Genomic DNA, 27,555 nt, shown 5'->3' with positions numbered 1-27,555 from the left:
GGGTCTGACCCAATAACCATCACTAGGCTGCCAGCTGTGGCAGGAGACTGGAGCACAGAAAAACTTTTCAGCAGGGGAATGAGGACTGCCAGTTATTTATCAGAGAAAAGGGAAGAGTTCCAGCTCCCTCTTCCAATCCAGAAGATCTCTGATCATGAAGCTATCACCCTTTGCAGTGCACAAAGTATTCTCCTCACACACATTCACCTCACAAAGTATTCACCCCACTACCTGGGCTAACCATCCCTTCTGTCCTGGCCTCCCAACAGCTGGCCAGAACAATGAGGAGGCAGCCTTCAGCCCTCAAAAACCACACATCCTGTGAATACGCCTTTGTGTTTTATATTTTTAGACAACTGCATACTTCAATGCATTGTACTGTGTATTTGAAGCATTCAGCACGAAATTGTAAAGGTAATTGACAAAACCTTTGGAAATTCACCTTTAAAGAGAGATTTTAGGCTCTGGATTTTCCTGTGCTTGTACATCCATTGATAATGCAAACCAGGTGTCTCCACAAGTTTGTGATTTGCTATTAAAATACCTTGAAAAAGCTCGGTGTCTGATGAGAGTAAAATACTTTAATCATTAACAGCTAACAACATGCAGCAAAACATCATAATTATAAGCTTCTCAAAGGCTTACTGAAGAGGCATAAAGCGTTCTAAAAGAAACTAGTTGTCTTAGCCTTCCAGGTCTGTGAAAGTATTGTAGCATTTAACTTGTATGCTTGCCTGCATATACTTTTTTCCCCCCTCATACAATACTAGCTTCTCAGTTACAGCCACAGAAATCAGAAGTATTAAACCTGAATTCCCACTTCACTTTTAACACTCTCAACTAAAGCATGCTCTCCATAGCTGTTTGTGCTGGAATGTGCAAGCTGAATAGCAATCCAGTCTACTTTTAGGAAGTTTACATTGTGCCCTGACAAAAGAGGTAATTACTGCCATACCTCATAATATTTGAGTGGAAAACCAGGAACCGTCAAGCTTTAAACTTGAATTTAGTACTACCATTAGAAAGGAGCTTAAACAGTAGAGTTCAAAACTTTTTGCTTTCTTGAATTTTACCTATTCTCTTATGCTAGATTTTGTTCTTAAACCTTTCCAATAGCAACTGAGTGTATTTATCACAGAAACTCAAACTAAAGATATACACCTTTCTGCAATACAGAACACACATTCTAACACATAAAGAGATTTTCAAATATCAGTTTGGCTAACATATGCTTTCAGATACTGTCAGATCCAGCTACAGACCTTTTAATGGTCCTTGCTTACAGGAATTATCATTTGCAGAGGAAACAGAAAAGTGCTTAACTGAGGAGTATATTCAATGTTTCCTAACACAAAGTATAGTGGTTCCCTCTGCACCTGCAGAGCAAGCAGGGCTGGAGGTGGGTGCACACTGCCTGGGCACACCAGGCATGGCACACACCATGGCTGCTCAAGCTGGAGGGGCACAGGAGGCCCCCCTGGTCCGCAGCTTCCTCATGGTGCCCACAGGCCAGCCCTCTTTCTCCTGTGAAATGGGGTAATACAGCCCAGCCTATTAATGTTACTGATGTACCTTTTTCACATTCTAGCTGGGAAGCTTCAGTAGCAGTACCTTCTATATTCATCATGTTAACAGCTGGAGCAGGGGAGGAAGAAGAAAAGTCTAAAGGTTGAGATCAGACAAAGAAATAAAGCAGGAAAAGTCGATGAGGATCAGACAGCATGAAAGCACTGCTCTCCCTACAGCCGGAATGTATATTTCCACCTGCTCATCCCGAGTCACACTCTGTGATACACAGTGACAAGCAAAGCCTTAGGGACTAACCACCCTTCATATTCCATCCTTAGGCTGCATACAAGTTTCCCACTGAGGTGAATCAGAGACCTTTTCAGGAGCGCAGCCTTTAGTCCAAGCTTTATTATCCAGACTCTGCTCCTCCATCTAAGAGAGATGAGATTCCCACAATAGATTTTAGATTATTGCGCAGGCTAAAACGATTATCTTTCCAATAAAATAACCATTAAAATCTTGGAAAATAAACCAGATTCTGAAACCTTTGCACGCAATTCAAGATAGTTTCATTGATTTCAATTGTTGAGAAAAAAAAATATGCTAAGTAAGGAGGTAGGACTCTGTATGTCTACAAGTTTGCATTTATATTAGAACGGTTATCCAGAATAGAAATGATTTGTACTTATAAAAGAAAAACACGACATCTGAGCAGAGAACAAAGAGCTATATTTAATTTTCATTTAATTACCGAATTGAGCTAACATTCTCTCTAGCATCAGCCAAAGATGGGAAGCTCACAAATCCCTTACAGGAATACCCCTTTTTGTATGCTGAACTGGCCACTGCATTGCTCCCCTCTCCAGCTAGTGGAAAACTAGTTTGGCAACAAAGAGGCTGCTGTAACTAAAGCCCAGAGTGTGTCCAAGGGCCAAGTTAAAAAAGCCTGAGACCTGAGAGGATAATCAAAACAAAGGGTTTTTTGAAGGTTGTACCCTCCCGAAACACGAGAAGGGGAAAAGCGCATTAATGCCTCTCTGTTCTGCAACTGCTCCCATGAAGGAGAGAACAGCGAGGCTGAATTCTCCTTATTTTACTACTTAACATTTGCACACAACAAGGCAGAGGTACTGGTCCCCTCTGAATAGCCAAAGGACATGTCCTTGTACAGTGGGGATGAAGAGGACATCCGTGCTACACTGAGTACAAGGGGAAGAGGGAGTTAATTAATTTCCTTTAAGTGATACAAAAGTTCAGAGAGTTCTTGCTCAAGTGACTCTGGCTTGGTCTTTAGGGAGGAGTGTAAAATGGAAGGAGATTTCATTAGTGTAGAGACAAGACACTGCAAGCCTTGTGGGCAATGGATGAAACGTGAACAGAAAAGTGGAATTGCAAAGAGACAAGAAAAAGCAGAGAGACCCCAAGGAAAGGAAGAGACTAGACAAGTAAGGAGTCCCAAAGCCTGCGATGAAAGAGGATCCTTGGCTAAGGGCAGAAACTAGTGAGTCTCTGAGCCTTCCAAGCGCTCACACATCCATCATTTGCAGATTGTTTCCCAATAGCTATGACTGGCAGTAATTCCCAAAGGGGAGTAAATATAGGTCAACTGGGATTTTCCCCCTGTCCATTCCTGCTCCTCCCAGACCTCATGCACTAAAATAGCGCTGAGCTGCACTTTCATTTTCCCTGACTTGGTAGCCTGCCAACATACAGCACGTTCCTTCTAGGGCAGTGAGTTTTTAAGTACAACGGTCATAAACTATTTTTAAATGGGTCTTTTCTGAGAATCACAATCCTTTCAACATTGTGAAAAATATCTAATCTTTTCCATTCCAGGCAGTCCTCTCCAGCACAGTGGCAAAGATTTAATTGCTTCTGGTGCTCAGATGATGAGATACAAGTGTTCTGGAAATAACCTTTTAATTTAATAATTCCTACTGGCAAGCCCGAAAGCTTTTTGCATTGCTCGCCAATAAAGAATTCATTTTCAGTACTAAAAGAAAAAACAAAGTTTAAAAAACTTCTGGGTTACTGCTGTGGATAGAGCTATCAAAGAGGCACCTTAGCACTGAAGACATGATACCTATTTTTACTATCAGGTCAACTGGAGTAGGTATGCTCTCCCTCTCCACCAATATTTGCCTTGTCAAGCCTACCAACAAAGAGAGAATAGAAAGCCTGTTAGCTCTGCTATTTTTAATTCGAGACAAATCCCATGCATCATTTACCAGCAGGTGAAATACAACTTTCTTTTTTAGCAGTGAACAGAAGACCTCCAACAGGAATTTCTATTCTGTTTTTCTGAAACAACTTTGTACTAGTTTTTACTTTTCAAAGAAAAAAATTACTAATTTTGAAGATTAAACAAATACTTAATTTGGAATTGGAGTTCTTTTAAATTGTGTTACACAGTGTTCCGTAACTCAGTGGACTTCTTCCTCAGCTTACAAGGCTTATTTGCCTGGGTAACAATACACAATAGATATGTGATATGAGCCATTTCTCCTTGGTAGAATATCTCATAAAAATGAAGCAAAGAGAAAGCTGAGAACTGGTATGACTTAACAGGACCTTCCAACCTTAAACACAAAAAAGTCTCTTGAAAAAAGCATTGTCTCACTTGTTCCTAAAGCGAGATGAGTGAAAACCAGCTCTGCAGTAGTTTGCTGAGCGTGCGCTCCTATCCCGCGCAGCACAGATGGGCTGCGGTGCAGGAGGTGTGAAGGAAGCTGCCACTTTTGCTGCACAGAGAAGCTGAATTCTGAAATATCACAGATGAGTTAAATTTGATGACTCTGTTTTATGAGGCATTGTAAGGAAATATTGAAATGACACTTAACTAGTCCACTGAAGGAGACAAAGGTCCCTGAACACATCAGAGCTAAAAACAGTTGTCATTTCAGCTGTGGTTTTGGCCTCCGATTTAATAAGCTCTCAGAGTAAAATCTGTATCAGGGAATAAAAAACCCCAAAGAAACAGCACTCCCTGCCACAGCAGCAGACTAAAGCATCCTCAATGCAGGATCAAATGCCAAGGGGTTATTACAGTATATATAGGAAATCACCAACAAATAACCAGTAAATCTATGGCCAGCTGATTTTCAAGATATTTACAACTCTTTTAACGGAAACACTGGTTGGTGCTAATATCTACCTACATGTGTAGGCACATAATGTGCCTATACATGCCATGCATCCTACTAGAAAAATAAATTTCTAGTGCAAAAGACACACATAGACCCATATCCTACCCAGACATCAGCCTGTGTCATTTCATTCAGCATTCAATTCTTCAGCACAAACTATCTGAAAGCTGAATTATCTCCCTGTATTTTTGTAATTTACTACATGAGTAAATACAATTTTTAAATCAGACTGTGAACCAAACTTAAGTCTCATATTTTGTTAAAAAGCTTATAAGCATGAGGCTTATAAAATTTAATTATGATCTCTCCATTAGCTAGCATAACTGCATTTCCAACGAATTCAGGCTGGTTGGTTCTTTTTTTATCATCCCAGCTACTAGAAAAGCATTTCGAGTTAAAGACATCATAGCTGCCAATCTCTCCCCAACAGTCTCCCTTACATGGAAATTTTCTACGTGGCTTTCTCCAAAAACCAATACCGCTCATCACCACAGAGAGGAGCCATCTCCCTTTCAGAAAATTAGATATTCGACAGTCTCATGAGTTATCCTTCAAATAACATCTTCAGCACACATACGTCTATGCATATGTCAACAGAATAAAAGCACTCTTTAAAAATGTACCTTTGATCACACAGATTGTGCCATGATGGTATGCGGAGCAGCCTTATGAATATACAAGAAAATGTCAACCTTTTATCCAAAAATAGCTTAAAAAAATTATAGCATGAAGAAATTCTGATACTGCACAAAAAAACATAAAAGAATGGCTCACACGGTATTAGTAACATTAACCACCCTAAAACCAAAGAACTTTATGCAATTGAAAACAAAATTTTAAAAATCTAATCCATACCGAAATAAAATTCCATAGTAAAACAGAAACTCGTAAGTCTTCCCTAGTCAGACATGTACTTTTACTTTTATGAATAGCAGCAAGAAGACACTACAGCAAGGACACAGTATTTATCCTTATACTTTAAATCTTCTTTGAACTTACAGTACAATCAGATAATACTGAATGTCAATGACTGAAAAGTGAGAGAGCAAAGAAAACTATTTCTGTCCAAACAGCAATAAATTTGATTCAAATATAAAGATTATTTGATTTTAAACCACTGCCCACGGTGGATTAATTTAACAAATACTTTTATTTAAATTTCTGTAACACCATTTTCTTAAAACAAATCTTCACTTCATTAGGTTATCATTAGTTGATTAGCAAAAAATAAATAACTTTACGCAAAATTTTCTGCCACTATTTAATAACCGGGATTATATGTACATCTACCTGTATTTAGGTAACTCCAGGGATAAACACATTTGTTCAGGACTCTTTTTCCTTCTTACAAGAGAAAATGTCCAAAGGCAAACTTTTTTCAATGAAAAACATTACTTGGAATCTGTGTGAGGTGAATTCTTTTTTTGATTCCAGTGCAGTTTAAAAATGAACAAATGTGGCATTTTATTTTTTTAATTAGCCAAATATATTTACATTGGATGTGCGGCACAAGCATCTATCTCTAGGCATCCTAAAGCTGTTTTTCAATTTGTGAGCAAAAGAAGTATTCATTCTGGCTAAATATATTACTTTAAAACCTGCTTCGATTATTTCCCTTCTCTTTAATTCTCTCTCAAGTGTCCAGAATGCAAAGGTGTCTCTTCCACCTCTATTAATTGTCTAAAAATATTTATTAAACCTTACATTTTTTTCAATCCAATTTCCCAGCCCTAAATGCATTCAAAAGATGAAAATATTCATCCTATTCCCACCAGCTGGACTTGCAGCCAACAGTAACCATGCAAAACCTTTCTGCACAGTGAGAAGTACTTACCTTTGGAAAAAACCATAAATACTTTCTCCTGCTCTGTTACAGTGAGCATACAACAGGGCTAATATTGGAGTTTTCTCCAGGGTCAGCTTCCATGGCCTCAGCCATGAGCCACCTGCGGGCAGGGGCGATGCCGCCGGCCTGCTGATGCCAGGGCTGGCAGCAGCCCCGCAGTCAGTCCTGCACAGAGGCCCCCCAAACACACGCCGGGGCTGGCAGCAGCCCCGCAGTCCTGCACAGAGCTCCCCCTGACGCACAGGCCCTGCACTCCTGCACGAAGTCCCCCATACACAGACGCCAGGGCTGGCAGCAGCCCTGCAGACCTGCGCAGAGCCCCCCAGACGTACAGGCTCTGCAGTCCCGTACAGAGCCCCCCAGACGTACAGGCTCCGCAGTCCCGTACAGAGCCCCCCAGACGTACAGGCTCCGCAGTCCCGTACAGAGCCCCCCCGACGTACAGGCTCCGCAGTCCCGTACAGAGCCCCCCCAGACGTACAGGCTCCGCAGTCCCGTACAGAGCCCCCCCAGACGTACAGGCTCCGCAGTCCCGTACAGAGCCCCCCCAGACGTACAGGCTCCGCAGTCCCGTACAGAGCCCCCCCGACGTACAGGCTCCGCAGTCCCGTACAGAGCCCCCCCAGACGTACAGGCTCCGCAGTCCCGTACAGAGCCCCCCCGACGTACAGGCTCCGCAGTCCCGTACAGAGCCCCCCCGACGTACAGGCTCCGCAGTCCCGTACAGAGCCCCCCCGACGTACAGGCTCCGCAGTCCCGTACAGAGCCCCCCAGACGTACAGGCTCTGCAGTCCCGTACAGAGCCCCCCCGACGTACAGGCTCCGCAGTCCCGTACAGAGCCCCCCCAGACGTACAGGCTCCGCAGTCCCGTACAGAGCCCCCCCGACGCAGAGGCCAGGGCTGCCCGTGCCCGCGGCGCTGGCTCACAGGGTGGGCCCACGGCTCAGTTCAGCTCGTCTTGTTTGGAGAGTCAAAGGGGGAACCAATGCAGCCACCAAGTTCGTTCTACTCTTCCCTCAGCCTTTTGCTAGTTTCAAGGCTTTGTAGTTCAGCTTCCCGTCTGGATCAATATTTTAAGATAAATTTGGATGTTTTCTTTGCATAATCTGTTCTTAAAAGCGACATCTGTTCCACTCCCTTCAGCAGAGGCAGCAGCGGCACCCACAGGCAGCCCCCTCCTGCCGAAGCCTGCTGTCAGAAACCTCATTAAGCCTTGCCCCAAAATGCAGTTTGTTTCTGTCCTACTTGGACTCACACTCCAAAAAAGGAAATCCTACACTTAAAACATCGGGAGTGCCTCTTCCCCCTCTTGGTCCTTTACATTTCACACCACTCTGACACATTAGAAATTCCTTGGCAACGGAGCCATGCCCCCACAGCATCCTCAGTCCCCCTCAGGACCATTCTCCTCCCACAGTTTACTTCAGCACATCTCAGTGCTGAGCATGCAAGCCTTCAGCACGCCTTATCAAAATAAAACAATAAAGGATGTACCCACTCTATGTCTACTTTAAGGTTTTTTTGAAACAATAATTACTGTTTAGAATTCTGATATATTTGTTCAGTGTGTTATTTTCATAGCATTGATATGAATGTGCAGAAAGACTCTCATTCTCTTACATTTATATGTGTACTTAAATAGATATTCACAGAAATAATTTATCTAGATGTTTGGAAATGTTATGTAGTTGCTAGGCAAAACAAATAAGAAAATTAATAAACCATAAGCTATGATCAGTTAAGTCCATCAGCAAATTTCTCTATTCGTAACACAACTCAAAGAAAACGCACATAACAGATTATCAGGTTGGAAATCAGTTGACTGCCCAGATGACATTCCATGGCAGTATATTTCAGGGATTTTTTTTAAGAAACAACAGAGGTAATCATCTGAAGTAGCAGTGACTAATTTCAAAATGCTGAAATCTGTTGCACACACCTTCTTCTGCACACAGACTGTCAGTGGAGCATGACAGCCACCTGAATTTGTAATGAACTATCTTGTCAATGAAGTTGCTGAAGCTGCATTTTTTTTGAGCACACACACTTTATCAACATCTATCAAGCTTTCCTTCTCACTCTTAGGAACTCACTTCAGGTGCTTTAGCTGGATAAATATGAGGCTGACCACCAGAAATTAGGAACAGTAATGCTGAATCATTATATTCCCGGATGATAGAGCTATCTTGTGTGTCTGCAACCTTTGTCTGAGGTTGCTCTTCCTCCTCTGACAGGTTATGAAATTTATCCTTACAGAAATTTATCCTAAAGGAGACTTTTAACTTCCCAGACATCTGCTGGGAACACAACACAGCAGAGCGGGACCAGTCCCAGACATTCTTGGAATGTGTGGCAGATAACTTCCTGACGCAGCTGGTGAGTGAACCGGCCAGAGAAGGTGTCCTGCTGGATCTCCTCTTTGTGAACAGAGAAGGACTGGTGGATGATGTGGCGGTTGGAGGCTGACTAGGGCACAGCGATCATGAAATAATAGAGTTCTCTATTCTTAGAGAGGCCAGGAGAGGGGGCAGCAGAACTGACATCCTGGACTTCCAAAGGGCTGACTGACTTGTTTGACAGAATCCCTTGGGAGATGATCCTGAAGGATATAGGGTCCAGGAAGGCTGGGCACTCTTTAAGAACAAAGTCTTAATGGCACAGGAGCAGGCTGTCCCCAGGTGCTGTAAGAGAAGCCGGTGCCAGAGAAGGCCACCCTGGCTGAACTGCGAGCTTTGGCTGCAACTCAGGGAGAACAGGAGAGTTTACAGCCTTTGGAAGAAGGGGCTGGCCACTCACAATGATTACAAAGACACTGTGAGGCTATGCAGGGCAGAAATCAGGAGGTCTAAGCCCAGCTAGAAATTAATCTGGCTTCAGCAATCAAGGACAACAAGAAATGTTTCTATAAGCATGTGAGTAGCAAAAGAAAGACCAGGGAGAGCCTCCATCCCCTGCTAGACACAGGAGGAAACATGGTAACAAGTGATGAGGAAAAGGCTGAGGTCCTTAATGCCTTCTTTGCCTCAGTCTTTAACAACAAGACTAGTTGTATTGAGGGAATCCAGCCTCCTCAGCCAGAAGACAGAGACTGGGAGAATGACCCCCCTGCAATCCAGGAGGAGATAGTCAGTGACCTACTGCATCACATAGACATACACAAGTCTATGGGACCAGACGGGATACACCCGAGGGTGCTGAAGGAGCTGGCTGGGGTGCTCGCCAAGCTGCTTTCCATCATTTACCAGCAGTGCTGGCTGACCAGGGAGGTCCCGACAGATTGGAAATTGGCCAATGTGACGCCCATCTATAAGAAAGGTTGGAGGGATGATCCAGGAAATTACAGGCCTGTCAGATTGACTTTGGTGCCCAGGAAGCTGATGGAGCAGCTCATCCTGAGTACCATCATACAACACATGCGGGACAACCAGATGATCAGGCCCAGTCAGCATGGGTTTATGAAAGGCAGGTCCTGCTTGGCAAACCTGATCTCCTTCTACGACAGGGCGACCCGCTTATTGGATGAGGGAAAGGCTGTGGATGTTGCCTACCTTGACTTTAGGAAGGCCTTCGACACCGTTTCCCACAGCATTCTCCTGGCGAAACTGGCTGCTCGCGGCTTGGATGGGCACACGCTTCACTGGGTAAAAAACTGGCTGGGTGGCCGGGCCCAAAGAGTTGTGGTGAATGGAGTTAAATCCGGTTGGCAGCCAGTCACGAGTGGTGTCCCCCAGGGCTTGGTTTTGGGGCCACTCCTGTTTAACATCTTTATTGATGATCTAGACGAGGGCATCGAGTGCACCCTCAGTAAATTTGCAGATGACACCAAGTTGGGTGGGAGTGTTGATCTGCTCGAGGGTAGGGAGGCTCTGCAGAGAGATCTGGACAGGCTGGAGCGATGGGCTCAGGCCAACTGGATGAGCTTCAATAAGGCCAAATGCCGGGTGCTGCACTTGGGCCACAACAACCCCCAGCAGCGCTACAGGCTTGGGGAGGAGTGGCTGGAGAGCTGCCAGTCAGAGAGGGACCTGGGGGTGTTGACTGACAGCCGGCTGAACATGAGCCAGCAGTGTGCCCAGGTGGCCAAGAAGGCCAATGGCATCCTGGCTTGCATCAGAAATAGCGTGGCCAACAGGGACAGGGAAGGGATCTTACCCCTGTACTCGGCACTGGTGAGGCTGCACCTCGATTACTGTGTTCAGTTTTGGGCCCCTCACTACAAAAAGGACATTGAATTACTCGAGCGTGTCCAGAGAAGGGCAACGAAGCTGGTGAAGGGTCTGGAGCACATGTCATACGAGGAGCAGCTGAGGGAACTGGGGTTGTTTAGTGTGGAGAAGAGGAGGCTGAGGGGAGACCTCATCGCCCTCTACAACTACCTGAAAGGAGGTTGCAGAGAACTGGGGATGAGTCTCTTTAACCAAGTAACAAGCAATAGGACAAGAGGGAATGGCCTCAAGTTGCACCAGGGAAGGTTTAGACTGGGTATTAGGAAGCATGTTTTTACAGAACGGGTTGTTAGGCGTTGGAATGGGCTTCCCAGGGAGGTGGTGGAGTCCCCATCCCTGGAGGTGTTTAAGAGTCGGGTCGAATTAGCGCTGAGGGATATGGTGTAGTTAGGAACTGTTAATGTTGGGTTGATGGTTGGACTGGATGATCTTCAAGGTCTTTTCCAACCTAGACAATTCTGTGATTCTGTGTTTCGGAAACAAGCTGGGGCAATCATTCAGAAAAGAGCAATCACCTTGGAGGATTTCTGAAATGCTTTTGCCTTTCCAAAAGCTCAGGAATAAGCTCACAATGTCCATTTTTAAAACGGAAGAAAAGAGCGATTGGTGAACTAAATGGCCATTAGCCTACCTTCAACACCCAGAAAGCTTTTGAAACAAATTATTAATTAGGCAACTGAAAATTAGAAAGCAATAAGCCACCAAGATGGACTTGCCAAAATCTAACCCCATCAACCAATGTACTTTTCCTTCTTTCCTTCTATTCTACAGGCAGAAAGAAAGCAGTAAATCCAACAGACTCAAATATAAAATACTTTTTGACAGAGCAAACAGGAGAAGCACGTTCCTTCTGGGCCAAGGTCCTGTAACACAGGTGCAGGGCTGCTTGAAAAATCACACTCATTCAGTGTTTCTCCCACTGACTAGGGTCAAAACCCAGCAAGTAGTCTTACTAAAACTGCAGAGACACCAACCTGCAAGGAGCGTAAAGCACTCTAAAGACCTGAGCCGAACTCAAGATGGTCTTAATAAATTGGAGAAATGGTAAAAAAACCAGCCAGATTAAATTCAATACAGCCAAGTACAAAGAACCACATTTGGACTTTAAAAGAAATCCTCAAATGCAATCCTCAAATGCACAAAACCAAAAGGATGAATACCAGGCCAGCAGCAGCACTGCAGAAAAGGATGTCAAGGTTACAGTGACAATAAATTGAGCCAACGGTGTGAAACTATTAAAAAAAAAGCAAATGATAATCTGGAGTTTATTAGAAACAGAAGCATAATACATAATAGCAGGGCTGGGGAGGAAATCTGCTCTCAGCAGCAGCAGTGAGGTATCAGCTGGAATGCCCTGCTGGCTTGGGACATAGGACAGAGACTATTGAGGAAAGTCCACAGGAGAAATAAAAAAAAGAGTGGTTCAGAAAGCCAAATCCCCACAAAAATATTTTAAGAACTTGGTTTGTTTAGTCTACAAGAGTGACGGTGGAGATGGGATAATGCTCTGAAAACCTGCATCTTTTCTTAAATAGCATTACATCACTCAGCTATTACATGTCTATATTACTGTCATAGTTATTACTGGACTGTCATTAGATAAAAATGTGCTACTCTGCAATTCATATGTAACAGAGCAACAAAAAAAGCTTGTTTTGCCCCAGACAGCTACTGTATTTCACATTTTAAAGGACTTCACAGGCAGAGTGCAGTCCTTTAAATACTTCAAAGTATCTGTTGTAATCCTTCCCAGCATGGTTCAACAACCGCTAAAATAGTTTGGTGCAATCCTGCACCTCTCTCAAGCTCAGAGGCACATAGCAAAGCAGCCTTGTGGTTTTGAATGAGGGATGACAGGTTCTGCAGAAGATTAGAAACCAGCAGCGTCTGGTGGGTCCCTTCCAGAGTGAGCCACTAATTAGCTACACAAGTCAGTGAAGATCTTGTCCCTTACATGTGCTTGCTTTTAAGTAAAAGCAAGAGCACACAGAACAAGTATGTACACAGACAATTTGGTTTCTCATGAAAAGAGATGTTAAAAGGTGTGCTGTCAGCACAGTGTATTTTTCTACTGTATATGCATACGATCTGATGAAATACTAATTTTAATCCTGAAAAAAAAAAATAGAAAAAAATGAGGATACAGTCTAAAAGTACAGTTCTGACAACAAGCGGTTAAATACTAAGGCTTTGACCAACAGGGCTTATTTTCTTTTTCTGCAGCCATTCGAAAGCAGAGATGATAAAGCTATAGAAAACCCAAATCACTTTATTTGTGGAGTTTCTGAATTTCCACCTCAGGTCTTTAACTTCACACAGTTGGCCAATCCACCTGAACTTTTCCGCCTGTCCCGGAACTGGCAGCCTATGCATCTGTTCCTTACTCCCTTTTCTGTTCCTGTCTTACTCTCTTCTCTCCCTCATACTTGTGCTATGGCTACTGACAGTGCCGTTGGTGTGAAGGAGTAGAAGCCTAACCAATCTGATCCGCAAGCCTTGGTTTCAGCATACTTAAGACCAAATCAGTGCACTGCTGGATCACTCACTAGTACAAATTCAACTTGAACTGGGTGTAAGCTGTGACTGCTCGTCATCAGGACACATAAGGAGGGATCTGCATTGGTATTATGTTTAATATCAAGCTTCCTCCCAGCGGCAGCATGGTGACAATCTGTCCCAGGTGGCAAAGCCTGCTTGTATAAAGTTAACCATTTTTCTTAGCCGATTTGAGCAAGTACAGCTACCTTTACATCAAACCAATGCTTGCTCTTGCACCAGCTGCAGGAAACCCAAGGCCAGACTCGCTATGCTGCCGAACAACTGCTGCATGAGCTGAAAGGGACATCCACGGGGTTCTCACCTCAGCCAACCCACCGCACAGGTCCTCAAAGTGGTTAAAATCACCTACGCTCTCTGTGCATGCGTACACCTGGAGGCACAGCCTCACCTGCGGATTTCCCCCGAGAACCACACACTGGGGAACAGAGAAGGACAAGAACAAGCCAATCCTGCAGCCAGACTGAACACTTTCTGGGCTCTTTTCTTTTGGCGATGACTGGCACAGATCACTTCCCCAGGAAGCTGCTAAGGTTCCTTGTGCCGATTTCCCCCGCCCTCCCCCCCCCCCCCCCATTTTCATTGTGTGGTCGGAGTGAAAGCGGTAGCATTTGGCAGCTACTTTCCATCAGCACTATTGTTACCCCCTGGTAACAGGGATTTGTTTTCCATCAGGTGAAACACAAAGGCATTGTCCCTGCTTGGAGGAACACAAGATTTAAAGGGATCCCTGGGGAAACACTTCCAAATACCATGCACAACGTTACTCTTAAGATTTCTTGGATGTGGTAACACTTTCCAACAAAACAATGCATGAGCACACTACGTACATCTTGCTAAACTGCTGCCCACGTTTCAAAGAAATCATTAATCCCAATGTTCAGATGCTACCGAAAGGAAAGAGCGAACTGGGGAGCTCTGCAGAAGTCCTGTCCATAGACTTTGTCTGTGCAACACTCAAAAGCTGAATGATGTTTAAACACAAAAGTTACTGGAAAGATCATTTTCACTGCTCTGTTGAAATGAAGAAGCATTTATGCTATTAATCATATTACAAAACATGCTAAACTATAACTTAAGTCTGTGAAGACAGCGAAACTGTGGTAGCACCTTATAAGTTTAAGCGTTGTTCTTGCCTGGTTTGGGCTAGTACTGTTCAATTCCTCTTAAAGTCCTTACTGAGAACAGTCTCTTTATTCCCAGTACCAGTTGCTAGATTGTGTGGCTTTCAGATAATGCTATTGGAACTGATGTTCCTAAATGAGAACCAGAAGGCTGGAGCTAAGCAGATAAATTATAATTTCTAGTTATCTCACCATCAGTGGGGTTCCCAAAGAATTCTTCTACCCTATTTTCAGACAAAGCATAAGGATCACCATCTTCACAGATTAAGGACACAAAAATCCCCATTAAAACCCAAAATGACATTCTTCATTTTCTAGTAGAAGTTACTGTGTGCTCCCTTCCTTTTCTTAAGTGGTTGGTTGGAAATTACTTTTAAGACACTGCTAGTTGGTTATATATTCACAAATTTCCATGGAGGAGGACTTAAATCTTTAGTTTTGTGCTTTTTGGTTTTTTAGCTAGTACATACCAATAGTTTACTGGGAACCTAAGATCCTTCTGAGGCAAATGAAGCATACAAAAAGATAATAATACAATCCTACAGAAGCGACAAAAGTGAGGGAAGGGAAAGTTAACCTGTAGCCACTTCTTACCCTATGAGACACTAGAAAAAAAAAAAAGCCCCAAACGCTGGCATGTTTTTTGTTGTTGTTTTGAAGACCTCTGACCTGTATAGAGAAGTAGCCTCTAAATAACTCCATGTATGGACACAATTATTCCAGAGCAAGAAACACCCTATTTCCATCTAGCCTTGCAGTCTGTTCCAAAATAAGCATACCAACTTCAGAGTTACTCATTTCTTACTCAGTAAGAAATTCATACCTCACTTTATTCTACAATAATTCCTAAACACAGTCTTAAATACACCAGGAATTTGAGGGTCCATTTTTCTGGGGGTCTTTTGGCTAAAGGAACCCTTTAACAAATCAGGGCTAGACCAAGCTATAATTAGGCTGATAGTTCATCCTACTTTTCCATCAGCTAAAGCCTCAACAGCTTAAGTTCATAGCCTGGGTGCTGCCAAAACTGCAGTTTTTAATGAAAGAAGAGAGAGAATAGAAAGGGGAAAAGAAGATCATATTCCCTATCTACAACTAATAAAATGTTGTGTGTAGCTTAAGAATTGTTCTGTAATGAGGGCACACTCACTTGAATTATGCAACTCAACAGAGCTATCTCAAAATTGGATGGCTTCACTGCATCGCTGGCTTCTAGTGATGCCAGTCAGACGTAGACAAGCAGACTTCTTAACCTGGCTGAGAAGATTAAATCCTTAACAGAGCAATCTCTTCTCTCCCTCTTCTCCCTCCTATTCTCCCATCTTTTAAAATAAACAACAAAGGAACCTTTAACAATCCACCTAAAAGGGAATTTTCATTTTCTAGCATTTCTCATGTAATAAACAGGCTGGACCTCCAACGATACAGAAACAAGTATCATCTTACAAAGCTGACAAAACGTTAGAGTAGGTAAACAAAATCCTCCCATACCTTCATAAATATCAGGGCAAAGGACCAAATACCTTCCTCACATGCAAGTTCCCCTTATCGAACAGCTGTAAGGAATTCTTATGGTATGTACAAACATAAAAGTCTGGTTTAGCCAAATAAATCTCTGTGGGAGTGTTCAACCACCACCACTTGGAAAAATAAGCAAGGTCTTTCAGTCGAAAGATTTTCTTTTTGCCTAGGATCAATTCCTTTATATGGCTTTACTACTGAATATAGAAACATTACCCCATATACAAAGGCACTATTTTTAAATATTGTCCTTTTGGGGGAAAAATAGAATTCTTTTTTCCTCCTAAAAGATCTTTTCAAATGTGTATTATAAAGATCCAAGGAATTTCAGACAGGAAAAGGACCCACCAACCACTTTTTGGACTAAACTATATATGGCTTAACTCCACTAACTTTAGTGGTTTTGAGAAATCAATACAGAACTTTATTTAAAAAAACCCCAAAACTTCCATCTCTGAATTCTAGGATTATTTAGTAACTCTGGTTAAGCTATTCACCATATTTAATTTCCTACAAAAATTTTAACAGACAATTAAGAAATACTGTTCTAAAATAAGCCATGTCTACAGCAAGGCTGGCAATTCTTTTAGAAACTACAAGCAACTGTCTAAGATGACAAGCCACATGGAAACTAATGGAAACTACTTCCAGAATCAGACTTAAAGGGCACTGTTACCAACCAAATTTGGCAGACAAGGAATCATGACAAACTGCAAAGGCACGCAGCAACACAATAAAAAGTTGGGAATCATCAGCAAATAAGACGGCAAGCACTTGTGTCAATTCAGTGAGGGCAAGAACATAAACAGGACAAATTCTAAACATTAAAGGCTGTACTTGGATGAATGGCACTGTGCCATAGTGGGAGTGGAGCTGACTCTTCCATTTACAGATCGCTTGCTATAAACAAGCTGTATCGGTAAGGCAAAGTATCTGCCTATTGCAGATACCTCATTCTGACATCTATCTTTCAAAAGAACAGTTTCAGAACCATGTTAAGAGTAACAACGGGAAGCTTAAAAGAGAAAGAACTAAAAGCATGACATATATAATGTAACTAAAAAACTGCGTTTAAGGTCAGAACTCTTACAGCGATCTGACGTTTATTGCTAGGTAACAGAAGGCATCTAGACTTACCTGTAGGTATCTATCGTTAGATTTAGTATTTTTAATACACGGTTCTCCCTATTTAAGGTCACTGCACCTTCAGACAGTCTTTATGCCAAGGAGAGGATGACTAGACTTTCAGCTCAAGCAGGAAAGCCAGCATTTATAGCGAATTTGTCAAATATTAAAGGAAGCTTAATTGAGTCTCATTTCTATTTCCAGGAATATTAGAGATGCACCAAGTACTGCTACACTGACTTGGAAAGGGGTCAGTAAGAAATAAAATTATTTTTTGCGTCAACTACGTTTGTCAGTAGCGGAACACAAAAGAAACGCAGCGAGCGAGCGCACTGAGCTCCCTTAGAAAAACACGACGGAATTCCGAAAGCCTACGTGAAGTTTAAGCTCGCTTTCTGACCGACGAAGCCCAATTTACCGAGAAGGCGACCGCAGCAGAACTGAACTAATTCATCCCTCGGCCAAGCGCTGCCTTCCCAAGCCGAGTGCCCCCCGCGCACCCCAGGAACTATTTACCTCGCCTCCGCGTCCCAAGCGGCGGCCGCAGCACAGGACGCCCGGGCCGGGGCTCTGCGCGCCGCACCCCGGAGCTCGGGCGCTGCGGCGGCCACGGCGGCGCGGCCGGGACGGTGGGAGGGCAAACCCCCTCGGGGACTCGCTCCGTGAAACGGGGCTCAACCCGAGCACCGACCGCAGCCCCCCGCCGCCGGCAGGGCGCGGGGGGGTCCCCCTCAGCGGGGACCCGCTCCTCGCTCCCCTCCCCCGCTCCCCGCCGCCCCAGCCGCGGCAGGTGCGGCCCGGCCCCCCGCGCCGCCGGGGCCGCTCCTCCCCTCGCCCCCGCCGCAGCCCCCGGCCCGTCCCCCCGGCGGCGGGGGACCAGCGGAGGGCCGGCTGCCCGCCGGCGCGGCTCCTACCTGCGGCTCCTGCGGCGGCCGCCAGCGCCAGACAGAGCGCGGAGAGGAGCGGCGGCGGCGGCGGCGCAGCGCGCATGAGGAGAGGCCCGAGGGAGCGAGCGAGCGGCCCCGGCCCCCCCCCGCCCCCCGGGATCGCGGTGACGGGGCCGCCGCCCGGGGAGCATGACGGGAAATTCCTGGGCACCGGCGGCCAACGCCAAATATGAACATAGAGCCGGGAGACACCCGCCGCCCGCCCGGCACGGCGGGGCGCGGCGCGGCGCGGGGGGGCGGCCTGCGCGCAGGGAGCCGGCGGGGGGGAACGGCGCTGGGACCCCGAACCGTCCCGCCGCTGCAGCACGCTCGGAGCTCGCTGTCCTTTGGCTTAAAGGGTGCTTCGGCTTAAAGGGTGCTTCGGCAAGGCCAACCCAGCCGCTCGCGGCCTTTCTAAAAATATTCCCCCCGCTGTTCCAAAGGGGGGGGGGGAGCGCGGCGCCGGGCCCCGGTCTCCGCTTGGCGAGCGGAGGCAGCCCCGCCGCGGCCCTGACCCACCTGACCCGCCCCCAGGGGTGGGGGTGCAGCCGGGGGGCATCAGCCTGGCGGCAGCCGCCGCCGTTCCGCGGGGCGTGACGGCTCCGGCCCGCGGCTCCCACTTGCGGCCAGAAGCCGAGTGACTGATCCAACTTGATCACAGGCAGCGAAATTAAGACAGGTCTTAACGCCCACCTTGCATATCTTTAAAAAAAAGGGGATAAACAATTATAGTAAAATTCTCCCTCCTCCCGCTCCCCTTCCACAAGGAAGAGCTAAAATTGAGCTGGACAAATGCATGCAAATAATGGACTCGACATGCCGGAGGGCAGGGATGCCATCCACAGGGACCCTGACAGGCTCCAGAGGTGCGACCGTGCAAATCTCATGAAATTCAGCAAGGCCAAGTGCAAGGTCCTGCACATGGGTTGGGGCAGTCCCAAGCACAAATACAGGCTGGGCGATGAGTGGATTGAGAGCAGCCCTGTGGAGAAGGACTTGGGGGTATTAGTGGATGGAAAACTGACTATGAGCCAGCAATGTGCACTCGCAGCCCAGAAAGCCAACTGTGTCCTGGGCTGCATCAAGAGAAGTGTGGCCAGCAGGTTGAGGAAGGTGATTCTCTCCTTCTGCTCTGCTCTTGTGAGACACACACCCCCCCCCACCCCCACCCCCACCCCCCCCCCCGAGTACTGTGTTCAGCTCTGGGGCCCCCCAAGTGCAAGAAGGGTGCAGACCTGTTGGAGCATAGTCCAGAGGAGGCCATGAAGATGATCAGGGGGCTGGAGCACCTCCCCTATGAGAACAGGCTGAGAGAGTTGGGGTTGTTCAGCCCAGAGAAGAGAAGGCTCCCAGGAGACCTTATAGCAGCCTTCCAGTACTTAAAGGGGCCAACAGGAAACATGGGGAGGGACTCTTTATCAGGGAGTGTAATGATAGGACAAGGGGTAACAGTTTTAAACTGAAAGAGGGTGGATTTAGATTAGATATAAGGAAGAAATTCATTGCTGTGAGGGTGGTAAGACACTGGAACAGGTTGCCCACAGAAGTTGAGGATTCCCCCCTCCCTGGAAATGTTCAAGGTCAGGTTCGATGGGGCTTTGAAGAACCTGGTCTAATGGAAAACCTGCCCATGGCAGGGGGGTTGGAACTAAATGGTCTTTAAGGTCCCTTCCAACCCACACCATTCTATGATCATTCTATGACTTGCACACCATTCTTTGGTTCTCCTACCACACAACCCTTCAAATACCAATCATCAACAGCACAGTATAAATATAATGACAAAAAAAAGGCTATGTTTTCTGTTAGTCTATCAAAAGCCCTTTGAGGACTTTTTCTATCTCAAAATACAAGAAATAAGCTGACAACATAAGGCTGAGACTCTTCACCTGTCCTTTAACAGGTCAGACACGGCCTCCCCTGGACTGAGAAACCAAGGTAATGCCTCTGCACTCCCTGGGTACAGAATCTGGACAAGTAACAGACTTTAAGTGAAGCTTGGTTGTGCATTTCAGCTCACAGTAGCACCTGTTCAGCTTCAAACCCCAACAAACACTGAAAGTTAGGTGGCTATGATGAATGAATCTCCGCCCCCCTCCCAGATGAAAAAAGTATTAGAGTCAAAGAGACATCCAAATATCTAGAAGGTGAGACACATATAAAAACCCCTAATAAACCTTTAATTCGAGTTTGTTTTGGTTTTTGGTTTTTTTACAGGACAGGGTGACAAATTACAACAAACATCTGATTTTTTTCAAATGTTCAGGTATTGTACACATTCCCATCTGTCTTGCAGGAAGGGATATTGGTCAACTTAACAGTTTAAGGTAAAATAAGCTGCATAATAGTACATATTACAATAATAAAATGTACAGTGTTTACAAGAAATATATTTTAGAAGCAAGATAGATGCATTTGCATCGAGGCGACCTTTTAAAATGCCACAACTATTTTTACATTCACTCTTGCAACAGGTCACAAGATGGGGTCACTAAGGTCAGGTTAACAAATCACTATGATGCACATCAAATACAACAAAATTAGTTTATATACATATATATAATACATATACATGTATATTATACATATACATATATGTATATAGTAAAACTCATCAAAATCTACCAGACCTGGCACAATCTACTTACCCATCAAAAATATGTACTTGTCCTTGGTAAGTAGAATTCTGCATGGCTGATTATATATTATATATACTCATTCATTAGCATCTGAGACATAAAACTGAGGATTTAAAACTTTTCGGTTAACAAACTCTCCAATAATAAACATGGTGCCCACAAAAGCACAAAGGTAAGGCACAATAGGATTTTCTGTTGCAGAATAGTGTGCATCATGTTTACTTAACCATAAGAAAAACGTGCATTATTTGTGCAAGTTCATGCTGCAAATCCATCATATCTACAAAGTAAAGTGAGTTTCAGTAAAATTAGTGGGACTGGTGTGCTTCCAGTCTCACCTCCTACAGGATATTCAGCTGGATAATTAGATAAAATTGTTGTAGGAATGGCAATTAGTAAAGCCCATAATCTTAGATTTGCAACTAAGCTTCTCAGCAACAATCTTGTACTTCAGGTAAATGTTAGTAAATTTACAAGCTTGGAATCACAAGATTTACTGTCAGCTGTAGTTCTAGTTTGCATCAGCCAAAATTGTTGCAAGGAAGTATGTACCTTTTAAAATTTTAACAGGTAACTGGTTCATTAAAACAAGTTAACAATGTACTGGGAAAGTCACTTCATCCCAATGGTATTTTGTCACAGCCCTGGCAATTGTAATAATAAATACAGCTTTTCACAAAATATTTTTCCAGTATCTGCCAATTGCTTCTTTATTGCTCACAAATTTGAATTCATTACAATTGGTATCAGACCTTTTACACAAAATCAGTCAGGTATTTTAATATAAAACCTATAAAAGATATGTAACCTGTATCTAACACTTTAAGGTATTTGACTTCTTGTCATGGTAAAGCCAAAACCATATAAAACATTAGGTTTTGAATAAAATAGGAAGCTTATTCACTGCTTCAATGCAGACATCCTCACAGAACACAACCATTTTTGCCGCCACCAGCATTTACATTTATATACAAACCGTAGCACATCCGCATTCAGTTCGTTTTCCCTCACACTTATATGCAACCACTAATGCCAGATTAACTTTCCCCATACCCTAGCTGCAGAAAAAGATTCTTATACAGCAACAAAAAACTAATATTGACTGAAAAAGAAATTTCTTTAACTTATTCACCATCAGGAACTGTAGGTTGTTTATTACAAAATACCCACAAGATTATTTCACAGGAAACTATGGAAATACAGGAAGTCGTCTCTTCTCCATGCTTTTGTATTATTAAAAACACTTCTTGGTGCAAAAATACAGTCACCACATCTGCAAATGTATAATGAATTCTGTATTCCTCATGCAAAACTTAAATGCATTGGTTTACTATAGCCCCGGAAAACTTCCTGAAGCAATTTCTTTTCTTTTTTGTCAGCTCAGTATTACTGCCTCATTGCTAAGTCCCTTTGGAAACAAGATTTCTGGAACGTTCAAACTTTTATTTAATTCATTAAAGTATTACATACAAAAAGCACTAAAAAAGGAAGACGGCAGCCAAACAGGAAAATTCCTGTTGCAAGTAACAGTCCTAGCAGTTGTAGAAAGTCTTCTCAGGAACTTCCCTGAGAATTAGTTGTGCCTGTCCGAAGACGCAGATGTGACATAGAGTTCATGTGTTTGTTTGATGGCTTCAGCGGAGTGTTACAAGTAAGAGCCTGGGGAAAACGATGATGATATCGATCTAGTCGCAGGTATTTTACTGTTACCAGCTTTCCTGAGGCAAAGAAATAGGAAAAGAGAAACCTTCTAGTTCAGTATTACTACGTTTTGTTTCAGGACATAATACACACAAACACGTCATTATACTGTAATTAACTTACCAGGTGATGACTACTGAAGAGATACAGTTTTTGTTACAGCTCAGTAATTTAGATATAAAACCTTTCACCATTTAAAAGAACTCCAACTGCACCCATCTTCTGTCATTTCTACCCATGCTTTTTTATAAACCCCCATTCCTTACCATCAAACCAAGAGCCATGTAATGCCTTGAAAGCCTTTCCAGCATACTCTGGAGAGAGACACTTGACATATACACAACCCTGCATTAAGAAAGAGAGGTTTGGGGTTTTTTTAAAGTCCAACAGACAAGGATAAACAAAGCATTAAGATGTTACTGGAAAGACACTCACCTCACGTGAATTTTTGTCAACAGCAATATGAACAATTCCATCATTATCACTGCACTTCTCCAAGATTGCTTCTTGAATTGCTAGATGCCAGTGATCACCTATTTCCCTATGCAAACAATTGAAGATTTCATTAAGCACATACTTCTTTAAACATTCAGGACAATCTCATTCCTCCCCGCTGAGTTTGGTTACTCTGTAAGTTGACATCATTTTCTGTTAAATGCCTTTGGGACAGATTTAGTACTTTACCTACTGAATATTCAGTAAATTGGGTTCTATGGTTCACTTCAGAAAATTCAACTCTAACAATCAAAAGGAATAATCTGTATTCGGGGGAGTTTGTCCTCCCCTTCCAGCAGGCTGCCATCACCTTCCTGTCTGAAACTGCAAGAAGTCATAAACTCGCCTTCCCACACCTGCTCAGATGGGATGGCCGTTGTTCCAAGGAGAAGGCCACTCCTAGGCTGTTCCTACTGCAGTGGAAGAGCAGCAAGGGAAGACAACAGCTTAAAGGCCTCTGCCCCTTTACTGTATCACCTCTACCAGCAGTTGCAGAAGCAACATTACATGTCAGGCTTCAGCAAGGCGGAGGAGCAAGTTGGAGGAGCTTTTTAGCTAACAGCAGACACTGTTCATCACTGAAATAGCTGTTCACTATCCCAAACAAAGCATCAAATTACATTTGTCCCATAGGGTACTGATAGAACATGCTAAACTAGGTCCAGAAATAGAAGTTATTAAAATCAGATTCTAATTTTGGGAGCTTTTCACAAAAAATATTTTATTGTCAAGACTAATCAATTTTTCCGTACTTCTCCGTAGAGAAGACAAAAGTCTATGTAATTCTGTGAAGGTACTGCAGGAACTATCTGGTTCTAGTAAAATAAATCTAAGCAGAAGGAAAACAATTTCAAAAGCCTTAATATACCTTTAAGCCTGCTTGAATAGTCTTTACACAAAAAACAATGAACTTACTCTTTCAATAATACTATCAAGAGCTTTGGGTAGTTTTAAGGAGTTTCTTCTACATAAAGCCAAAATTCTTGAAATATTTAATCTACCTTCCTCCTTATTAATGAAAAAAAAAAACCAAGGTGGGGTGATGGAATGTACATAGGGAAGTTAATTGGTCAGAGATGTTACTTAAATCTCTCGAGCAGGGCACTAACACAATACTTGAGGGACTCTGGCAACATGGAATGTCAGGTTTGTTTCTGTTATTTGACCTAGACTGGTCAGAGGATCACTTTCCAGTTGATGCCCCTTAGACAGGCAGATTATATATAAACAAGCAAACAAAAGTGGGGAAGGGACACAAGGGTGCAAAGAAGATCCAAATTAAGGTCCTATTAGGAGAGAGACTGGCCAGCAGAAAACACCTACAATTTAAAACCTAAATTTAAGAGAAGGTGCTGCTCAGGCTGGAAGAAGTGTTTTCTTTTTATTAGATAACTCAAAATGAAGGGAATATAATCTCCTTCCCCTTCTCTAACAGTGTAAACAACCATATTTTGTAACATGCTGTGTTCAGGATATTAGGGAAATAAAGTAATTCCAAGTTGCAAAAGCCAGGACATTTAAAGGTCCCCCCCAACACAAACTATTCTATGATTCTATGAAATCTTGATTTCAGTGCATTCCCTCTCAAACCAGGACTTGTGTCCAGATTTTCTTGAGAAGCATGCTGTCATCAGCAGAAAGGCAGCTACCATAAGAAGAGAACATATTGTTAAGAGTAGGCAATCATCTTTTCTGCTGTGTATTACTCGTGAATACTGAAGTCACTGCGTTATTCCCAAGTGCTCATTTCCTGTTTAAACATCAAGCAGAAGTGCATTCTCATCCTAGTCTGCTTTTTTGTGTTTTGCAGACCTGGGACACGAAACATCATGAGTTATCAATTAACTTGGATTTCCCATAATGAAACAGGCCCCCAACAGGAATGACTTCCTGTTCCCTGATCATGCATGTGTATGTGCTATCAATACAAGTCTTGCAGTAGTACTACCTATGCTTTACAAACCATTCTTTTCACCTAGTGGTAGATGTAGAAACGCTAAAACAGGCTTATCCAAATGATGCTTAGACTGGTATTTTAAAAAACAGGTTTGTGTCTGGTATAGTAAATGCCTAGAACATACACCCAACTTTAAATTGGTTGCTGTGGTCTGAGGGTTCACAATGTCCAGGTAAGTCTTCTGACTTTTGGCAGCAGAAAGATGATTATTCACTCTGTTAGCATTGATAAATACAAATTAACTGATATATTCCCCAGATGATTCTCAGGTCAAGAGAAAAGACCTGTTATGGATGGCTGCTTTTATCAGCTACTGGCACATTGTTGAAAAATACTTAGTCATTTATTGTTAGTGTACAATAGGTTGACTTAAAAAGCACCTAAAAACTAATTTTGTTAAACATACCTTGCACCCATGCCTATGGATGTCTAAACCAGTACTTGCCAATGTAATCACATACACTGGTACATTCTGTGTTTCAGGTGGTCAGTGAAGGCATTCATCCCTTTCAGATCTGGGACAAGAACATAAACCTCCCTCCTCTTTCGACACAAGCAGTTGAATAAAGTAGTTTGTCTTGCACTGCAGGTTTTGGGTTTTTGGTTTTTTTGTTTGTTTTTTTTAAGATTGCTCCCAGCGTATGCCAAAAAGGACTTCCTTTAGCAGAAGTCCTCTGCAAGACAGCTCACAGAAGAGGAATGGGCTGGGGTATGCAATATGGAATTGATGAAGTATCCCACTATGACTATAATCCAGTACTCCAGTAACAGAGCTAGGTAAACTTCCAAAAGAAAAGGTCTACAAAAAAGTGAATGTATTAGAAGTTACACTGTTCAAAATAGCTGAGCGGACACAGACACTAAGAGAAGTGTCAAAAGAGAACAACTTCTAGTCTATAAGTTTTTTGTTTCTTTTTTTTAATGCCCTTGCTGGGCATAGATTGTGTCAGTACTAAAAACCACTGAAGTTTACAGCAAAGATATAGCCTATAAAGGGAGGTTGTTTTGACAAAAATAACATCTCAGTTACTAGTTCCATTAACGGCGGACAATTTGAACACCTAACATTTTGAAACAAGAAAGTAACCAACACAGCATACCAATAAATATTAGAGTGAAGCTTCAGGAACGGATTCATTTCAGTACTGCTCTGATTAATATAGCTCATTAAGTCTCCTTTGTAGCAAAGACAATAAGGATGTTGATCTCACCCAAAATTCTCAGCAAATCTCATCTTTTATTTCATCCTCCTACAGGAGGATCAACTTGACTCAAGAACAATGCCTAAAACTTCAGTGTTGCTCACCCTACTGAAAGTTGTGAAACAAGTCATGGTTGGAGTCTCTGCCCACAATGGCCATTAAGTCTTAAAGGCACTGAGAAAAATGGTTTTTAGAGTACTTCCCTGTGCTAGGGATAACATTGTCCTCAGTTAAATTAGCTAACAGATTTCCAAATAATAAGGCAAGGAACTAAAGTAATTAAGTGTGGCTAGAAACAGAAGTGAAACAGAGCTGAAGAAATATATCCAAACTTTGCAATCACTTGTGTCCATACTCCAGTGTCCCCTCCTACTTCCTGTTATGCCCTATTCTAATCAATAGCTTTTATTTTCCACTCAACTTCTCATTCTTCAGTTCCAGTAAGCATCTCACTTTTATTCTGTAAAACAGTATAACATCTTTATTTTTCCCCTATATAATCATACCAGGGAATAAATTACTTCAGAGGAGTTACTGGAGTCCATGATCTTTACACTGGACAAACCAGGCCTCAAAGATTGTAAGGGATTAGCTGGCATAACCTTTGTGTTAAGTCCCCAACTCCTAACATGATCTAGTCCACAGCCAATGGGATATAACAGGATAGTGGAGTGGATGAAGCTTTAAAAGACTACAAAAAAATGAATTATACTTCCTTAACTCTTCCTATGTGAAACAAGGCTTGTTGCTTACTCATACACAGTACATACTTTAGAATTATATCTGAGCCTTAGAAGCCAGTACTCTGCACTAATTTGTTTAAAACCTTCCAACTATAAAAATCCATCTGCTTCAAAACTAGGCAGTCACACTGCCATAAAGTAATAAATTATTTAAATTCAGCCTTTTAAGTGGAAACTGTGCAAACTCTATAACAGTCTAAATAATCCAGAATACTTAACAATACCTCAGAAACTTAACAGTCTGTTGTTAGGCCACATGAGTCTCCCCTGGCAGGTGATATAATTGAACGTTTACAAAATTAATTAATGGTGAAAGATCAGTCATTGCTCCAAGCAGTTTGACTAAATGCCACACTCTTCAAGAAGTGACCCGAAGACAAAGCAAGACAATGCAGGACAGACGACAGACAGTAAGATTACTTATGTCTTCTCACAGATGTTAAGAGGAAGATTTTTTTGTACAACCCATGTGTTTCTTTCACAGTATTCATGTTTACTCACTTCTTCCAAACCCCTCTCAGAAGAAAGGAATGGACCCTTCCAAATGAATACAGAAATACAGATAGATAACTGGTTTTACTTACATAACTGGGTCAAACATATTGCGAATCTTTAGACATGGTGTCAAGCTGTTTGGTGGTGAATTTCTTCTATCTAGATGAAATGCTACAAAGAAAAATAAATTTAATAATAATTACTGACAGGCATAATACCATCTAGTTAACAAGTGTCAGCCTTATACATCAATACTTTTGTAGTTTTACTCAAAAGAATACTTTCCTTCATCTATGAAAAAGCTTCAAGCAAATTAAGTTCCCCATGGTCTTCTACTGCATTG

The 27,555-nt window shown here is 43.0% G+C and overlaps 2 protein-coding genes across 4 annotated transcripts in view; both read right to left on the bottom strand.

Annotated features, from left to right (window-relative positions):
- Positions 1-18,178, bottom strand: part of MSRB3 (methionine sulfoxide reductase B3) — an 88,856-nt gene extending 70,678 nt beyond the window's left edge. For all 3 annotated transcript variants that reach the window (XM_074870510.1, XM_074870509.1, XM_074870511.1), the window contains exon 1: positions 17,969-18,178. In XM_074870510.1, coding sequence (XP_074726611.1) covers positions 17,969-18,178 — 210 coding nt within the window. The remainder of the gene's footprint in view (positions 1-17,968) is intronic.
- A 1,961-nt stretch (positions 18,179-20,139) lies between these two features.
- Positions 20,140-27,555, bottom strand: part of LEMD3 (LEM domain containing 3) — a 55,801-nt gene continuing 48,385 nt past the window's right edge. Inside the window, exons 10-13 of the mRNA XM_074870506.1 lie at positions 27,302-27,383; positions 22,756-22,861; positions 22,587-22,665; positions 20,140-22,337 (exon numbers count right to left, since the gene is read on the bottom strand). Coding sequence (XP_074726607.1) covers positions 22,174-22,337; positions 22,587-22,665; positions 22,756-22,861; positions 27,302-27,383 — 431 coding nt within the window. The 3' untranslated portion in view covers positions 20,140-22,173. The remainder of the gene's footprint in view (positions 22,338-22,586; positions 22,666-22,755; positions 22,862-27,301; positions 27,384-27,555) is intronic.

Source organism: Strix uralensis, chromosome 5 (genome assembly GCF_047716275.1).
Source record: "Strix uralensis isolate ZFMK-TIS-50842 chromosome 5, bStrUra1, whole genome shotgun sequence".
NCBI lineage: Eukaryota > Metazoa > Chordata > Aves > Strigiformes > Strigidae > Strix > Strix uralensis.
This window is presented reverse-complemented; position numbering and strand designations above follow the sequence as displayed.